This window comes from Salvia hispanica, chromosome 3 (assembly GCF_023119035.1).
Source record: "Salvia hispanica cultivar TCC Black 2014 chromosome 3, UniMelb_Shisp_WGS_1.0, whole genome shotgun sequence".
NCBI classification, from domain to species: domain Eukaryota; kingdom Viridiplantae; phylum Streptophyta; class Magnoliopsida; order Lamiales; family Lamiaceae; genus Salvia; species Salvia hispanica.
In genome coordinates this window covers 31,878,117-31,895,999 of record NC_062967.1, presented here as the reverse complement: position 1 = coordinate 31,895,999, position 17,883 = coordinate 31,878,117, and the positions used below count along the sequence as shown (strand labels likewise).

General features: G+C 35.9%; 3 protein-coding genes across 3 annotated transcripts; all 3 read right to left on the bottom strand.

Moving 5' to 3' along the window:
- Nucleotides 1-1,030: 1,030 nt before the first annotated feature.
- LOC125214921 (protein LAZY 1-like) lies at nt 1,031-2,762 on the bottom strand. Its single transcript, XM_048116151.1, has 5 exons — nt 2,674-2,762; nt 2,535-2,601; nt 1,730-2,454; nt 1,389-1,653; nt 1,031-1,305 (listed from the first exon to the last, which is right to left on the bottom strand). Exons 1-5 carry the CDS (start codon nt 2,677-2,679, stop codon nt 1,286-1,288), a joined length of 1,083 nt encoding a protein of 360 aa, XP_047972108.1. The 5' UTR covers nt 2,680-2,762; the 3' UTR covers nt 1,031-1,285.
- Nucleotides 2,763-11,884: 9,122 nt separating this feature from the next.
- On the bottom strand, nt 11,885-12,484 carry LOC125209882. The gene has a single exon (XM_048109459.1). It carries the CDS (start codon nt 12,482-12,484, stop codon nt 11,885-11,887), a length of 600 nt encoding a protein of 199 aa, XP_047965416.1.
- A 2,979-nt stretch (nt 12,485-15,463) lies between these two features.
- Nucleotides 15,464-17,219, bottom strand: LOC125212017. The gene is made up of 2 exons (XM_048112020.1): nt 16,563-17,219; nt 15,464-15,846 (listed from the first exon to the last, which is right to left on the bottom strand). Exons 1-2 carry the CDS (start codon nt 17,106-17,108, stop codon nt 15,640-15,642), a joined length of 753 nt encoding a protein of 250 aa, XP_047967977.1. The 5' UTR covers nt 17,109-17,219; the 3' UTR covers nt 15,464-15,639.
- Between the last annotated feature and the right edge of the window lie 664 nt (nt 17,220-17,883).

Below are 17,883 nucleotides of genomic sequence, written 5' to 3'. Positions count from 1 at the left end.
ACTATTCAAAGACTTTTTCGACATTTGCAAAAATGAATATAGTTCGTGTGTTGCTTCGCTTGGTGCTAATGAGGATTGATCCCTCCATCAGTTCGATGGTATCAACTATCAACCGTTCTTGCATGGGGAGCTAAAAAGTTAAAAAAAAATGAGTATATTCACGTAATTATTAATGAAACTTTTGGGAGCACGATAATACTTTTGAAGTGTCGAAGTACTCGGATCAAAGGGATGAATCTTCATCGACCAAAGGAATATGTTATGGCAACTGAAGCTATTGATTGAACTCGACTTCCACCCATCCGATCTATACTTGTTAGATTTTTTGTGACAATAAAGCCAGAATTAACACATTAGATAATCAAGTCCAACATGATAGAACTAATCATGTTGAGGTGGAGCCGCCAAGAAAGGAGACGCACAATGGCCGACGAAAAAGGGAGACGATGACTCGAAGATGATTGATTTCCTTCTAGGATGTACAAAAATTTGGAGAAGGAAAATAAAGTCCCCTAACTTCCAGAAAATCACAATTTAAGCCACTCATGAAAAGTTTAAGCATTGGAAAGCCCTATACTCTACTTGAGGGAGAATGTTGAAAAGAAGATCTCAATTAGAGCCAAGATAAGGAGAATCAAATCAAGAAGAATCTTATTAAAATTAAAACAAATTAAGTCTTGTACAAAAATAAATAAATCTTCCATGCATAACTAAAATTGGAATCTATAAAAAATGTATAACAATCAAGAGAAAATCACACAAGCCAACTATAATGTAGCCCTAAAATCATTTCAATGTTTTTTTATTTTCCACATATTTGTGTTAGTTGAAGTTTGGTGTAGCTTATTATTGTTAGATTATTAAGTATTTTCATAATTGACCTATAGCTTCAGTACCCATGCTTAGTGAGTGCTCCTTCAATGTTAAAATTTAGAATATGTTTATGCAATGCAGTTTTCCCAATCTATATTAACACATTCTCAATTTAATAAATTTCAACCAAAAATTTGTTAAAACATAGAATGCCATCTAAGCAGTAAAAGTATCTCAAGTTTTATAGAACACAATAAAACAGTTTTTTCACTCTACACACAATAAAACCAGAAACAAGACAGCCAGTACCTGTCTTATTATCATTCTTGCAAACTCATCATGAAAGGGAAAAAAAAAAAGTAACAACCACTCAAATATGAAATCCACGCAGGAAATCTCAGATTTGCAAATATCTCAAAATACTATTGCATCAATAAGAGCCATGCACCTCAGCTTGCTTCTTCCATCAACCTCAGAGCTCCAACACCAAATCTACAAATCCAACACAAAGGAAACTAGTTTATGTCATGTCAAGCAAACCAAACGAGCCCTTAGCGTAGTTTTACGCGACTTACAGTCTGCATCAGTCTTCACCCAGAGCTCATCACCACAGGCTTTTGCTGCATTCTGGGATTGGTTACTCTTGTAGCTCAACATGTTTTCCCTTGCTTGATGTGGATATATTATGATGTCCTCGGCCGATGGCCGTAGCCCTCCATTGCTGTATTCCATCACATGGCCACCACTAAGCCTCTTCGCCTCATTCTTGTTGGGGTTATGATTCTGCGAACAGCAAGTCGAGTTCTCGGGATGAACCTTTCTATTGAACATCTGCAGAATCTGCAATCCCACTTTCCATTCTGTTAGTCAAGTTAGTTAGTTTGTTAGTCAGTTTGTTAGTTAGTTTGTTACAAACCTTATTCAGTTTAGTTTCAGCTGTGGTTGGAGTTGAAGAGATTTTCCTCTTGAGCATCTTTTTCATAACATGAACTGCTGACTTGTCTGTTTCCTTCTCGGTCCTCTTCTCTTCCGCCTGTTTCGTCTTCTGAAACAGCTCCCCGAGAGAGGTCCGCTGCTCCTTGTGCACCGGTGGTGTAGTCGTCTCTTGCATCCCAATTGCTGATCCAAAAAGGTAGCTCTGTAGAGGACAGATGGTTGCCTCACTCCCACTCTCAGCATTGTCGAGAGGCGGCTTCCCGCTTAGTGTAATCACGCTGCAGTGGCTGATCCTTCCAGCACTAACATGGCTGTTCCTCCCTGATGAGAGATTGCAGCTGTCTCCCTCTGCTGCAAGAACCTTTTCCAATTCATCGTTGATCAGCTTCAGCTCATTCTCTGTCACTTTGGTCTCCTTCTCAGCTATGTGGTCCACCGAGATGGAGAATGTCGGGGTTGGTGGGACGTCCGTCATCACCGGCTCAGTCCCTAGAGTGCCAATGTGAAGGAATCCATGAAAGAGCTCATTCAGAGCACTTGCCCTTTCCTCCTCCTCAAGTTCCTCCTCTTCCTCCCTCGCAGCCTCTAGGCTCGTAAAGGAGTTCCTCCGGTACATGTCCCTATGCGCCTTCGTGAAGGGCTTGCCGCCATAGCCTCCCTTCTGGTAGGACTGCAGGTCGTCCAACGAGGGCTGCCCGCTAAAACCTGAAAATCTCAACATCAAGACTCCGATCATCGTACTTATTGTTCATGCCTACATAAATTTTGAAGTTATTGTAACTGACCGAACGAGAATTCTTTTGGCGTTTCGCTGCTGTTCTGCTTGAACTTGCGATGCATCCATCCTAAGAGCTGCAACGGGGACAAGATCAAGATGACGAATGCGAAAACTTGATGAGTTAGATAAAAGAGAAAGTGTTATACCTTCATCTTGTTCTTACTGTTAAGAGAGATTGATAAGAGGAGTTGGTGAGACTATTGAACTTTATATAGACTGAGTGTTTTGGTGACCATTAATCATGTTGGAAAAAGCTAATTAGGAGTTAATAGCAACATTTATCAAGTCAAAATCACATCAGTAACTACTTCTCTTCTTTTTCCCTTTTCCTTTTCCTATGTCTTTTTTCAATTATCTGTCTATTTTGTAAATCAATATTTTATGCTCATTTTACTCATTCAGACATAAAAATACATGTCATGTTCTTCACTTATAATCATTGATGCATCTTTTAGTACTTCACTACTTCTCATTGCAAGAAAATCAGATCCTTTCACACACATTTACTCACTACTAAATTTCCCAATGTTGTAGTAATTCTGGCATTTTGGTTGATACTGTTGTTAGCAGCCCAGCCCCAGCTTCGGATAGGCGGATGGACAGTAAAGAATCTCGTACGATGCTAACGTTTCAACATATGCGCCAACAGGGAAGATATACTGTAAGTTCACATGAACTGTTAAAACTTGGTAGCCAGTTATGGTTAGTCATAGGTCCACAAATTGACAGAGATCAAGAAAGGGACCTGTACTAAAAACCAGAGACAGAAATGCCCGGTCCATGGATTTTACGCTTCGTTTTAGTGTTAAGTACAAAACTGAGGACTCTGGATAGAATATACCAGCAATGAGGCTTCTGTTTAGGATAAAAGTATATTTTTTTCTGAACCAAAGTTGCATTCTGAAAGGCTTGCTATTTTTTTTTGTCATGTTTAGGTTTTTACTTGGTATGAAGTGTTATAAATGTCTATTTTAGTAGTATCACCCTAGAGAAGATTTTGCCACCTAAGTAAGCATTGTACTTAGGTTAGGGGGCGGAGAAAAATACAAATATCGGTATACCGAACCTATCGTACCAAAAATATCAAATTTTTCGTATACTGTGATTTTACCGAAGGATTACGGTTTGTTAATAGTTTGAATTTTCATATACTGTTATATACCGCGACATACCAAAATTTTGGTATATACCAACATCAAATATAATATGAATATCGAATTAGGTGTGCCGTAAAATTCCGGAATACCGAATTTTGTTACAGTCTACCAAAAAGGCGGTACAATTTCGCTATTGCAATTGGTCGTACCGAAAATTTCAATAAGGTAAAAGTGTGGTTACTTATACAGAATTTTTGGTATAGTGTATTGTACCGACCCACCATTGATTGTACTTAATGTGATAATTTGCGAAAACATATTTGGATTATGATTTTACCTAATGATCAGATGATGATTTTTAGTTGGAGACAATCTATGGAGGGCCATCTTTGAGTATCTATCTTTCCACATGCTTTGAATTGTTTCAGAAACAGTCCATGTTGAATGGTGGTGTGATGTAAAAAAAATTATTTTTCAAAGGAATGAAAAGGAAGAGAATTTAGACACTTTTTCAACTAGCAGCCAATTACATCTTTAAAATAATGTTTCTTGCAAATGTTTGTTAGGTTCTTGACATTCTTATGTCATAGTGTGATTTGGTCATTAGTTGTATCCACTAGCATTTTTTAGGATGAATCTATTGATTGCTTTTTGTTTGATTTTTACTGAACTGAAATTTATTCAAGCCCAAGAAGTTTTACTACTTTATTCTATTTTTGACAAAAAAAAATTGCCAACTGTCAGGTAAACTGGAAAGGTTAGAATCTTGTAAAGATCTCATCATCTTTGATAACATTTTGTTGGATGGTAGATTGGTAGTAGACAAGTGAACATTATAATAATTTAATAATGGATGACTTGTTGAGATATTCATAGGTAAATTATCTAACAGTGAAAATGTGAAGTAAAAAAAAATGTCATTTATTATATCCCCAATTGAACCTTCCTTTACGTATCAGGTACACTTCGATAAATATGACCGTACAACCCTCGTAAAATATCTAAGAGCACTCCCAATGGTGCCGGCTAAAAGTCGGCGTTTTTTCGCCGTCTATCACCGAGTTATCGCCAACCAATGGGAGAGGTCGGCGATAATTCGGCGATTTTTCCTCCCGTTTTATCGCCAACCGGCGAAAAATCCGGATTATCGCCGAATTATCGCCGACCACTGTGGGCGATAATTCGGCGATAAATATATTTTTTGTTTTTTTTTTTTTAATTTCCCCCCTATAAATACACACCTTCTCTTCATTCTCTCCCCATCCTCATCCATTTTCTCTCTTCATTCTCTCCTCATCGAGCACTACAACACGATATGATCGAAGAATTGTGGGCAAATAGAAACCGCGCCCACCGCCCTTGAATTTTTTTACTTCAAATTTTTTTTCCCATTCCTGTACTATTTTTTTTATTAATTTTCGTCGTTGTAATGTTTACCCGTGTTTAATACAACAAACTTTATTACTATTATTTGTTTTGTCTTATAAATTAAATTAGCTAGCTTTATTATATACAAAAATAAAACAATTAAATTAGTGATGATGTAAAAATGAAATGTTGAGTTAGGGAGAAATAAGGGAGAAACCATTGGAGCAGTTGGCTAAAAGTTGGCTAAAAACTGGGGATAAATTATGGTGCTGATGTGGCAGGAGTTAGGGAGAAATAAGGGAGGTTTTAGGGAAACTGTTGGGAATGCTCTAACAATAGTTACTCTTTAACGAACGAGACCACTCATAATCCCCGTAATCCACGACATTCTTCCTTAGGAAGTGCTTTATCGGATACTAAATCTTGGTATAACCAATGATAATTGATAACAATACACTTTTCCCACCATGTGCCAAGGTAGTGCCATATCTAACAAGTAAATAATCTGTAGCTGCTTGTTTTTATCACCTTAAACTCACCAATTGCTGGTATTTGTTACAATCACTGTCCTCTCCAATGAATATGCCTCAAAGCCAAGTGAAATGTACCTTTCAGCACAAATTATTCAGTAGGGGCCTTAATTAAATTATACTGTTAGAGCAACAAAATCCTATTTGCAATTTGCATGAATCATTCTCAAGCTTGTGCTGATTGAAACTTTTGTCCACACACTATCTGAAAGTATATTAGAAACTATAATTTATATTCCTGTGCATGGCATGGCATGGCATGGATCATCACTTTTGTGCACTTTTTTCTTTCTTAATTTTGTTGGAAATCATTTGTCTTGTTATAGGGCTTGTAGGGGGGGTCATCTTCTTAAAATCTCACTTCCAAAATCAAAGAAGTGTGACCCTTTGCCAGTGATGTATAGACAGAGTAGTTGTACTTTTTTTTGGTGTGAATCAACATAGTTTGGTTTTTTATTTTTATTTTTTTATTATCAGTAGCTAACATCATGGAAACTAGATGGAGTTTTGCACCTGGGCTTTCTCTTTGTCCTATTTCTCTATCTGATTTATGACTATTATTAAAGGTTGTGATAATTCACATTATCTTGCTTGTGAAAGGTGTTTTGTGGTGTCAAAGTAACCACATATCCATGACAAAGTGTGGTAGCATATTTTTCTGTCATTAGTATGTCATTTATTAAGGTAATTTGTGTTGGTTGAGTTGTTATCGGATTGACCTGATAATAATTCAACTTGCTAAGGTCAAACTTGAACATGACCTGCTAAGGATATTCTAAAACCAAACACGAACCTGACATACTATATTTAACTCACGACACACACACGGCACGGCCATGATCTGACATGACAGTGACATGAATCCAACATGACATGACTGTGGCGACACGAACCTTACATTATAGAGTAATTACTTAAGACCACGCGAAAAGATGAGAAAATGACAATCTAATTTTAATTCTAATAAAGTAATAAAAATAAAAAATAAAGAATTAAAATAATTATAGTATTAATTAAAATGGGCTATTGGAATCGCACCTGAACCCGATCCGAATTATTCGTGCCTTTCTTAGGCCGATCTAACAAAGACACATATATGACAAGAAGTTTAACACCAATATTCTATTAACTTTGTGCGTGTTCATGTCATGTTTTTTCCTATCACGTCCAAAATTGACATCTCTAATTAGTGATAGATTGACATGGTGTTTAAGTGATTAGGAAGGTGATATTTAGGTCATGTCATGTTGACCTTGTTTAAGTTATTAAAATAGATTTGGAAAATCTTATTTTCTTGTCGACCAAGGAAATACTATCGCCAGCTCATTTTAGCCCCATGATTATAGTTTAGATAGATGAAAATATCATTGGCTAATTATACTTCCTTTGTCCCATAAAAACAGAAACTTCGGGGACGATACGGATTTTAATACAAAATTGATAAAATAAGAGAAATTTAAAAAGAAAAAATTATTAGAGTATTGTTAGTGGAAAATGAGGCCGACCTCGTAAAAGAAAAAAACATAGTACTAAAAAATGAAGATGACTATTTTTATAAGACAACCCAAGACTATTTTTATAGAATAGAGAGAGTACTATTCTTTTAAGTAATGTATTCTCAATTTTTTTTATTAATGTAACCACACTATAAGCACGTTATATCAGGATACTCTATTTAAGATCTTTATCTTGACATACTTTTTACGTTTATACTACTATTAAACACTCACAAGTCATAATAGGGTGTCACATCTAATATACTCCCCCCGTTCCATAGTAATAGAGAGTCTTATATATAATATTTTCTCTCTTAATTTATTTTTTATCTACTATAACTATTTATAATTATTTTTTCAAAATGAGTGCACAAAATGAAATGTCTCTATTACTATGGAACGGAGGGAGTAGTATTTTTAAATTCTTTCTTATTTAATAGTAGTATAATTTTTAATTATAAATATTCATATATATATATATATATATATATATATATCCAACTTAAATTAGTAAGCACTAGTAATAAAATTTTAAAAAATCATATAATTAAAAATTTAAGACATCTCCAACTTGTGTTGTTGATTTCAAAGTTCAAAGAAACATGTTTGCCGATAGTTGCAATTGTTTCTTGTACATGTAGGTATTATTGTTGTAGGCTTTTTTTTTTTTTTTTTGGTTTTAACCACAGGTGTACCGAATCCGCTTTTTTGGCGGAATTCGACTAATCCTGCTCGACCGGATTTGCGGATTAAGGCCGAAAAGTCTCCCAGCGGGTGGCGGGGTTTGAACCCGTGACCTCATGGTCACCACAGCTCCGCGCTGCCAACTGCGCTGCGACCCGTTGGTGTTGTAGGCTTTGAATACAAATTCTACAAAGAGGTTTTATTTGCTTGTTCAATTACTGCCAACATTCTACTCATATTCGAGCCGTGTGTACTCATATTCGCACCGTGTGTGGCTGATCCCTTCACTTGGTTGTTTCTTGTCCAAGTCTAGTTTCTTGTCCAAGTCTAGAGGTGGCCAAACCCAACCGGACCGGCGGTTAACCGCCGGTTCCCAACCGGCGGGTCGGAACCGGACGACGATTCCGGTTCGAAATCCGGTTTAGGGTTTATAACGGGCCGGTTACGGTTCAAAAAATATGAAACCGGAACCGGCGGTTAACCGGAAAAATGTAGCCGTCGCCGGTAAGTTCCTAGGGTTGCAGGCATAGGGCTGAAAACGGTCGGAAAATCGCCGGTTTGTGTTGGAAAACCGCCGGTTTCTGACACAAAACCGCCGGTTCCCGACGGTTCAGGGCTAGGGTTGCAGGCGTAGGCGTAGGGTTGCAGCGTAGGGTCTGAAAAGGTGTCGCAAACCGCCGATTTTCGGTCAGAAATCGGCGGTTTTCTGACACAAACCGGCGGTTCGGTCAGAAAACCAGCAGTTTTCGACCATTTTCAAAGTCTCTTTGGATTTTACTATAGAATTTAAAAGTTATAACTATAAGATTTAAAAAAAAAAATTAAGAACCGGAACCGAACCAGAACCGGCCCGGAACCGCTGAAAAACCGACGGTTAGTAACCGGAACCGGAACCGGCGGTTAAACCGGAACCAGATAACCGGTATCCGGGCCGGTTACGGTTCAAGCATTCGACGAACCGGAACCGGCGGTTTTTGAACCGTGGCCATGTCTCCAACTCGATGACTCCTACTTGACTCTACACCAACATATGTTCGGAACCGCCGATTTTTGAACCGTGACCATGTCTCCAATCTCGATGACTCCTACTTGACTTTACACCAACACATCAAACTGCATCATTTCTTATAATAGGATTGTTGTTTACGGAGAAGTGATAAAGTAAAAGAAAATAACAATTTGATTCTTATCACTTACATTCACGGCGGATTATATTTAGTTTTAGTTTTTTTATTATTATTATTTTTGATAAAATAATGGGCTTGATTGGCAAAGCATCTCTTGGCATTAAGGAATTGATGTATAGTTTTGTCTTCGGAAGAATTGAATAGTAAATATGTTGGGCCAAAAAAAAATTAGCCTAGTAAATTTGTGGTGTTCTCTCTGGGTCTGGCCCACAATTCGTCCTTTTAATTAAACCCTTTTTTGGCGAGCATTTATGGATTCGCTATTGTAATTAAATTTTTGTTGTGACGAATGAATTTGAACTATATATCAATAAATAATACTCCTAGTAGTAATAGATAATTGAAGTATTGTTCCACACATATACTACGCATAACAATATCCAAGTAAATTTATATTTGGAGAAAAATTATACTACAATACAACCTGGGCATCTAATTGATGACAAAATTAGTACTAGTAATTATTTATCAATAGGTAAAGGTGACAATATAAATTTTATTTTATACAAATTAAATAGAAAAAAAAAAAATCAAAGTTCTCCCCAGGTGTTTCCCGATCCCAGTCGAGCTCGTGACATTGCCGCTGGCACCGACCATTTTCATTATCAATTTTCCGAACCTTGAAATTCATATTAAAATTATATCCGATCCTTGCAATGCTATGTATTATCATGTTTCAAATTAATTTGTAAATTAATCGAATTACTAATTTGTTCCGATTTTACAACTAATCAAAATGTTAGCGTTCACATAAATTAATAACTTTAGTTACGTGATATTACTGGATATAAAAAAAAATAAAGGTGTGATTTTTTTACTACTACGATTAGATAAAAGATAAAAATCGACATATTACCAAAAGAATTGCACTTGTAAAGTCGAGGGGACAATGGATGGATAAGCAAACTTGTAGTTATAATTGGGACCTCATAATGTACTTTATAAACTAAAGTAATAAGAGAATAAATCTGACAAAAATATAGTAAAACAAAACACTAACTAGTAAATTGTACGTATACATTGAGGCTATCAGCTTTAATATGTAAAAAACCAAACATAAAGTAAAACAAATACTATGAGTTAATTATTGGGAAATTGGTCCCTAATATCGTGAACTTTGCCCAAATTTTGGTTTTTCCCATAAACTTTCAAATTAGTACCATAAATCATGAACTTTCAGATTGGTTTGGTATTTCCCATGGATGATCAAGTGTAAAATTCGGTTAATTTATATAACATTTTGAATCCTATTTAGCAGCATTCTTATAAGTGGCATGTCATGTTGGCATATCTATTTGGAATATTAAACACAATACTACTTTTATTTGACAAAACAAAACTCTAAAAATAAAGAAAACAAAATCAATTTAATAAAAACACAAAGAATTTAATTAGAAACACATATCCGTGACGCTACGCTACAAAAATTAAAACACAAAACCTTGTTTCTCTCTTTTACAAACGCTAGGAACATATTTTAGGGAATTTCCTAAAAAAATCTTGGATTATCGGGGAAATACCAAACCAATCTGAAAGTTCATGATTTATGGTACTAATTTGAAAGTTTATGGAAAAAACTAAAATCTGGACAAAGTTCATGATATTAAGGACCATTTTCCCTTAATTATTTACAAAATTGTATCATATGAAGATTCCAATGGCTCAAATTCATAGTATTTCACAAAATGAACAAGATAACTAAGCATTGTTTATAGATAGACATATAAAATGAAATATATTCAATTATTCATGGCCATTAGACATAACTCATGAGAAGTAAATCTTACCAGAAGAAATAAGATGCTCAAATATAACAATTCCAACTTACAATATCACAAATAGTACACATACATGTATACGTCTCCTTTGTACCTCAACCCTCCTCCATCAAATTCAAAAGAATGAGTTAGATCATCAAAATACTTTTAAATAGTAGTGATTCATACTAGTATAAATCAACTACCAAAGGAATATATTATTCAAAAATAATAATAATAATAATTAGTATTATTAGCGATCATAATATAATGGGCACATTGGCAGAAAAAAATACATAAATTTAAATTTTGAATCTATTTTAGTACTATATAGTACTACAACTTTGCAAATTAGTTTAAAAAAAAAGTTGAAAGTTTGAATTTGTTTGCATCGAACTCATGGTGGAATTTTTTTTGCTAAAATTTTGTTTTTAATATAACAATCGAAAAGTCATACTACATAAATCTTACTATTGATGAGTTAAACGATATCGTCTAATAATTACAAAGAGAACAATATCGTTTAATAATAAGTGAGATAAGATTTTTTCGTCTATGAGATTAGTGAGAACACTTCAAACTTCATGGTTATTTCCACTAGTTTTTAAAATTATGAGAGAGATTAAATTTTAAAAAAAAAATCATGTTTTTTACTCCAATTTAGTACTTCTATAGTAAGAAAAAGGAATAAGATTGCCCAAAGTGATTATAGGCAGACACGAATCAGAACAATGAATAGAAAAGTGGCATAATTAATCTTGACATTCTTCAAGCTAAATCCCAATAATTAAACAACTAATCAAACTAATCCATTTCAATATAAAGCTACCCAAAATACCACTTTAATTATCATAAAAATCAACATATATATCTTCATTATTCAGTACTATTACAAACACTACTTTTACTATTACACCAATTGGCACATTCATCAAATGGCATCATATTCCCACATAAATACTCCTAATATATTTGTGACAAAAATATCTCACCAAGTCAGCATCCTTAGCCACTAAGCAAAAAATATTAATGAATAAAGTAAAAAATAACTCACATCACTATCAAAATCTATGCGAATAATCTATATGGACAGATAAATAACTCCAATCACCAAAAAATTAGATACCATTTCATAATAAGTTCCGAAAATGGAATTGATTAATTTAGCATATATGAAAAATAAATAATTCAATGCCGGTTTCCAATTTCCATTTATTTTTATAATTTTTTTTCTTCACTCACACATTCGGACTCCAAAGCCTCCATAAACGCGAGCTGAATATCCCCATCACGTCCGGCAACACTTTCCTCGCCAGCCCCTTATGCGGCGGCGCCGCCGTCTCCGCCGCGGCCACCTCCTCGGTTTCCTCCACACTCACTCCCGGGATGATTAATTCACCAACTTCGGTTTCCGGCGGCGGCGGAGCGGCGGCGGAGAGGCGGCGTTCTTGATTTTCCGGCGGCGAGGGTTTGTTCCGGCGGCTGCGCTTCTTGATTTTGGGGGCGGAGGGGAGGCGGAGCTCGAATGCGTCGATGGCGCGGTGGATGAGGAGGCGGTTGGGGGAGGAATCCCAGCGGAGCCAGAAGGCGGTGTAGCAGTGGAAGCAGTCGCAGTGGAGGAGCGGCGGCGAGTTGTGGGGGCATTGCGGCGGCTTTTTGGCGGCGGCGGCGGAGGAGGAATTGAAAGAGATTGAGAGCATGTAGGCGAGGGCCTCGCGCTCTTGGAGAGAGAGGATGGTGAGGAGAGAGAAAATGGCGGCGGGGAGGAGATTGAGGAGAGAGAAAGCGTCTCCGGCGGCGGAATTGGGAGAAGGATGGACTTTGCCTTTGTTTCTCATCTTCGCGGTTTCTGTTTTTTTTTTAATGTGAAGGCGAGGGTAAATATTTATAAATTAGAAATTCATTGGATATCAAATATGCAGGGATGAAGCATCTTTTGATGAAATGTTTTGTGAATAAATTAATGGGAAATAATTATTTTGAAATGATTTTGAGGATACATTTTTAGTTGTGATAATATAAATTTAGATTTCGATACAAAATAGAGTTTACTTCTGGCCACAAAATTTAAAGCATATTTTGACAACTTTCAGTGACGAATATCGAATATTATGGATGAGACTATGGAATTATTACCAAGAGATTTCCGTTGATGCTTTTATCGTTTACGTATGATTTTGGAGGACTTGAGTTGTTAGCCGATGAAATTTGAATTATGTCAAATTTGCTCGCCATCCGCCAAATGCTTTAAATTTGGCATAAGCCAAACTTGCCACATAACTAATTTGCTTGTCATCTACCGATTAGAGTATTTTTTTTCTCTAATTAGATTTTCGAAAAAAAAATATGAAGTTTGGTCAAATTCAGATTCATCTCGCAATTTAAAAATCAATCGGAAAACCATGAAATTTAAATTTGTTGTCAATCAACTCACGAAAAAAAAATACAACCATCTAAACGTACATTGACGATGTTTTAAAAAAAACACTTTATTTTTGTTTATAAATAAATGATGTCCTTTAATTTAATAGCGATGATATCTATATATGGTTTATTGGTTCCGTATCAAATACTCTTTCACTTTTCCTCATGTGATACTAGATTATAAATTTAAATTTTATGGTTTTTTCAACTGTTTTTTTTTTTATAATTTACCCTGAAAAATCTTACACATACTGTGGACGATTGACTGACTTAGGATTTACAGTACATTGAAAAACAGAAAAAAAAATCGTGAAATGAAATTCATAATAAATCCACTTCAAATAAGACTTGGTTTTATTATTTGTTATAATGAATAGTAGTTAATTTTTGTGCATTATTTATACACGACATAATGAGTGCCCATTCGTCCTGTGTGGCTGTGTTGTCAAATGTATACTAAACATTTTTCATCTATTTAAGTACACTCATTTCTTTAAAATTAAAATAAAAGTATAGACACATGTTATTTATGAACATGCATAGCACAAAAACGAAATATATGACAGTATGGGTCTTTTTACTTATATAATATTAATCGATAAATTGAGCTTCATTTATTGACTCTATTGATTAGATTGTTTAAGGCAGCCCTTTTCATTTCAGGCAAACTTTTATTAGTGGCCCTCATCTTTTTAATAGTGAATTAATTATTCACATTATTATATTTAAATGTTGCACACCATGGGAACTTTGTAAGCACCTTTTTTTAGTAGTGAATTAATTATTCATATAATTATATATTTAATTTTGCATACGGAACTTTGTAAGCACCTTTTAATGAAAGCAACTAACTGTACTTTTCTTATATGTTCCACTTATATTTAATTATAATACTAGTTTATTTTTGGATAAATATAAAGACTCGATCATAGGTGGCCAATCATTTAGATTATAGTAGTAGCTTTGGCTATTGATGATATGGTCCACTAACTATATAGACTGTCTTACATATGGACAATTGGTACAACTTATGGGAATTTATTCACATTCAACTACCTCATAGATTTGGCTAACGAACTCATGATGCATATATATATTTAATTGAGTATTGTTTTTAATTAAACTATTTTGTGCATATGTACACGGGCTAGAGGTGTTTGCGATTATGAAACCACCGGTTTTGTTTGGAATCGTCGGTTTCTAGAATTCTGGTTCAATTTCTGATTTTAAAATTGGCAATTTTCAATTGATTAGCTAGTTCTGGGTCGACTTTGATTCTGAACCATTTTTGTCGTACCTCAATCAAAATATTATCAATAAGCTTGTAGTTTGTGATAAATTTTCATATAGTATAACAAAACATTACCAATATATATCTCACATTATAAGTTGAAGAACAAACTAACTAAGAAGGTAGCTACAAAAGCGAACACGTTGAATTTTTATTTTTTTTGCAGTTCATGGGCCGTAGACCCAAGTCAGCAGTCAACCGGTGGTCCCGATTCCATTTTTTCGTGACTCGTCATTGATCCTGCTGAACAATAACATGGTTTAGCAATATGATCTTCTATAATTCTATTCAATATGAAAAACTAAATTTTTTTTAGAATATTGTCAATTGACTCATTTACCAACAAATGATACTTATTTCACAATTGTATATGTTTGGTAAGTAAAATCTATTATAATCAGAAAACTGAAACATAGTTAGGTGAGATAGATCCACTTGAATACCTATGAAAAGCCCAACCAAAACTTTAGAAAATCCAAGGGAGGATCAATGTTGGTAACCGATTAAGTGTCCATTTTACCTAAAACTATTCTAAAAAATATTGATTTCATCAAAATTATAGATCAATCCCTCCTTAAAAGGTTTGATAAGACGACAAAATTATTTTTCAACTTACATACCCCTATTTTGAACCTTATATATGCTACACTACACTCCATTTGCTATTTCATTCTTGCCTTAATTTTGTTAACCATGATTATAAGTTTTACTATGTTTTAAAACCATCAAAAGTTCAATTTTTTCGCTAACGACATTCAAACACAGTACAAGTGTGGAAAAGATCCCCATTTTCTTCAGGAACGAAGTTCAGATGCAATGTGGGCAAGAAGATCATTTTTTTGTAAATTAATGAGATTGATCTTGACTTCGTAAATTAACGAGGGCATGGGGATTAATTGAGAACGATCTATTGGATTGATGCTCGTTCACAAACCAATGAGGCAAGGGTATTGATCGAGACAAAATCTCACTCTTATTCGTGATAAAAGATAATCTCATCCTTCGAAAATAATCAAGAGACCGAGTTCTTCGCGAACAAAGTTCAAAATCAATGAGGAGAAACGGATTAATCGAGAAAGATATCTTGTAGGTCAAATACCAATTCAAGAAAGAAAAAGGCTAGTTAATTCAAAACAACCAACCAAATGGGACCAAAATACATATGCATCTACTTACATTGATTAGTCGCCAGAACCAAACTACAAACTTACAATGCAACCCTCACACACACACATAGAAATTCTTACCACCAAAATAGAGAGAGAGATTATGATGGAATCAATCAGCCTTTGTGTCGGATTTGGGTGATGCAGCCTTGAATTTATCATGAGCGGATTTGGAAAGTGTCTCGGCGTCTCTCTCTTTAAAATACCTCTCAAACGCCCTCGGCAAAAACCTCGGAATTAGAAAGCAAAACAAATTCACCGAGAAATACGCCATATTCAACACTGCCAAACCCCTCCCGAACCAGAACCACCCCACATCCTGCACAAAACAAAAACCAGACATCAACACATGTCAAATGAATCACGAAAGCAGTTACATTAAACGAAAACGACCACATTGGTACGCATCATTGTTTTCATAAACTCAAGTGATTGATACAAATTCTTTAAATCGTGGTGTTTGCAGTATTGTGTGTTGTGTTGTGCGTGAACAATGTGTAGTGAATTGTGTTGTCTAATGCATCTAGAGTGCGGACAATGCAGTGTAGTATGTATTGTATGAGAATAATGTTTTGGGTGTGCAGGATGTGTATTGTGTGTGTAGTATATGTATTGTATGTCTAGAGAATAATGTTTTGGGTGTGCAGTATGTGTATTGTGTGTGTACGCAACGTATGCGTGCAATACATCATGCATAATACATAGAGCATACGTCACTATATGTAGTTTATGCATTGTATACAATGCACAAACACAAACAGAACACAACACACAATACTGACACATGCTCTAGATGCACTAGACACGATTCATTGCACACATGTTGCATGTGTTTTAATGTGTGCATTATGTATGCACTTTGTTGTGTCTGGTACAACTAGAGTGTACTCTATGAGTACTGATTTTTAAATATTTCTTATGATTATAAGAATTCAAATCCAAATGGTAGGATTTGAAATTGAAAGCTCTAATTCTAAATTCAAACCCCCAATTCCAAAGTACCAAACACAAGGACGAAAAGCAACAAAGCATTACATCGAAATCCGCGTTAGCAGGGAGGGTCTTGTTGACCCAAACATCATTGATCCAATCAAGCACCACGAAGATCCGGCGCACGGTGTACATAATTGGCACGAGCGCCCTCACCGGCGCCGAGAAGAGCGACAAGCCACTCACAATATTCTCCGTCAAAATCTGGAACGACAAGAGGAACAAGTGCGGCGTCGCGGACCGCACCGCGTGGTCGTCTCCCCGGGCGAACCCCCCCAGCGCGTACGCCAGCGGCAGGAACAGCCCCACGGTGGTCCCCGCCACGACGTACGCGCGGAAGAGGCGGCCGCCCTGGAAGATCTCGGGCGACTTCCCAGGCGCCGCGGAGGACGGGGCCGGGAAGACGAGGCGCGAGAGCACGACGAAGTAGGCCGAGGCGAGGGCCGGGAAGGCGAGGTCGAGGAGGGGGACGAGGCCGCTCGCGGAGAAGATCATGATGAACGCCACCAGCTGGAGCTCGATCACGCGGAGGGACCCCATCACCCCTCCTCCCGAAGAGGCCGGAGACAAGCCCACGGACACGCCAGACATTTGCTGCTGAATCTGTGTATAGATAAATTACTATTAGAATTGTTACACAAAAAGATTGATTGAATTAATTAGATGAATTGGTGCAATTGAAAGCGAGAAGATGATGCTGACGAAGGAGATGAGATCTTGACAAAATTCAACCGAAATGAGAGATCGTTGGAGAGTTCATATGTTGCCACGTGTCGGCCTACTAATACGTGTCACGAATTTGCCACACAGATTTTGCACGAATTTGGTCACGCAAATAATATCGACTACTATAATTCTATAAAGGACGAAAAATTATGTGTTTAAACTGCCATCCACCCAAAATAAATTGAATTTTTTCCCAAGTAAATACAAGTCACTTACCCATGTTTTTTTTTTGTGACTTGGTTATTTAACCAGTGTAAAATATGCATACTTTTATTATTTACTTAAAATAAATGGATTACTTTAATTGATTTACAAGAATTTCAATTTTTGTGGGCCTGTCGACCAGTGGATTGGGCTTTGTTTGAATCTATATTGATTTACAAAACCTTAAGTTTTGTGGGCCTATCGACGAATGGATTGGGCTTTGTTTGGATTACTTGTATTGATTTACAGACCTTAATATTTTGTACTTGTAGGCTTTATGCTTTACTGCAAGCTATGGGTTGGACCACGAAAGTTTGAATAATTTTAATCTCACAAAGTTTTCGCATTTCAATTTTATCATTTGATAATGGACTCGCACTGAACTAACTTAATTTATCCACGTTTTATTATAAAACTAATAGTATTATATAAAAGT

Excerpts from the sequence above, each read along its gene's own strand:
- LOC125209882 (XM_048109459.1), bottom strand. The coding sequence starts at position 12,484 with ATGAGAAACAAAGGCAAAGTCCATCCTTCTCCCAATTCCGCCGCCGGA.
- LOC125214921 (XM_048116151.1), bottom strand. Across the intron at positions 1,654-1,729 it reads CTGAAACTAAACTGAATAAG|ATTCTGCAGATGTTCAATAG; the intron begins GTTTGTAACAAA and ends GTGGGATTGCAG. Across the intron at positions 1,306-1,388 it reads GGTGAAGACTGATGCAGACT|ATTTGGTGTTGGAGCTCTGA; the intron begins GTAAGTCGCGTA and ends TTGGATTTGTAG.
- LOC125212017 (XM_048112020.1), bottom strand. The coding sequence starts at position 17,108 with ATGTCTGGCGTGTCCGTGGGCTTGTCTCCGGCCTCTTCGGGAGGAGGG. Across the intron at positions 15,847-16,562 it reads CTGCTAACGCGGATTTCGAT|GATGTGGGGTGGTTCTGGTT; the intron begins GTAATGCTTTGT and ends TGTTTTGTGCAG.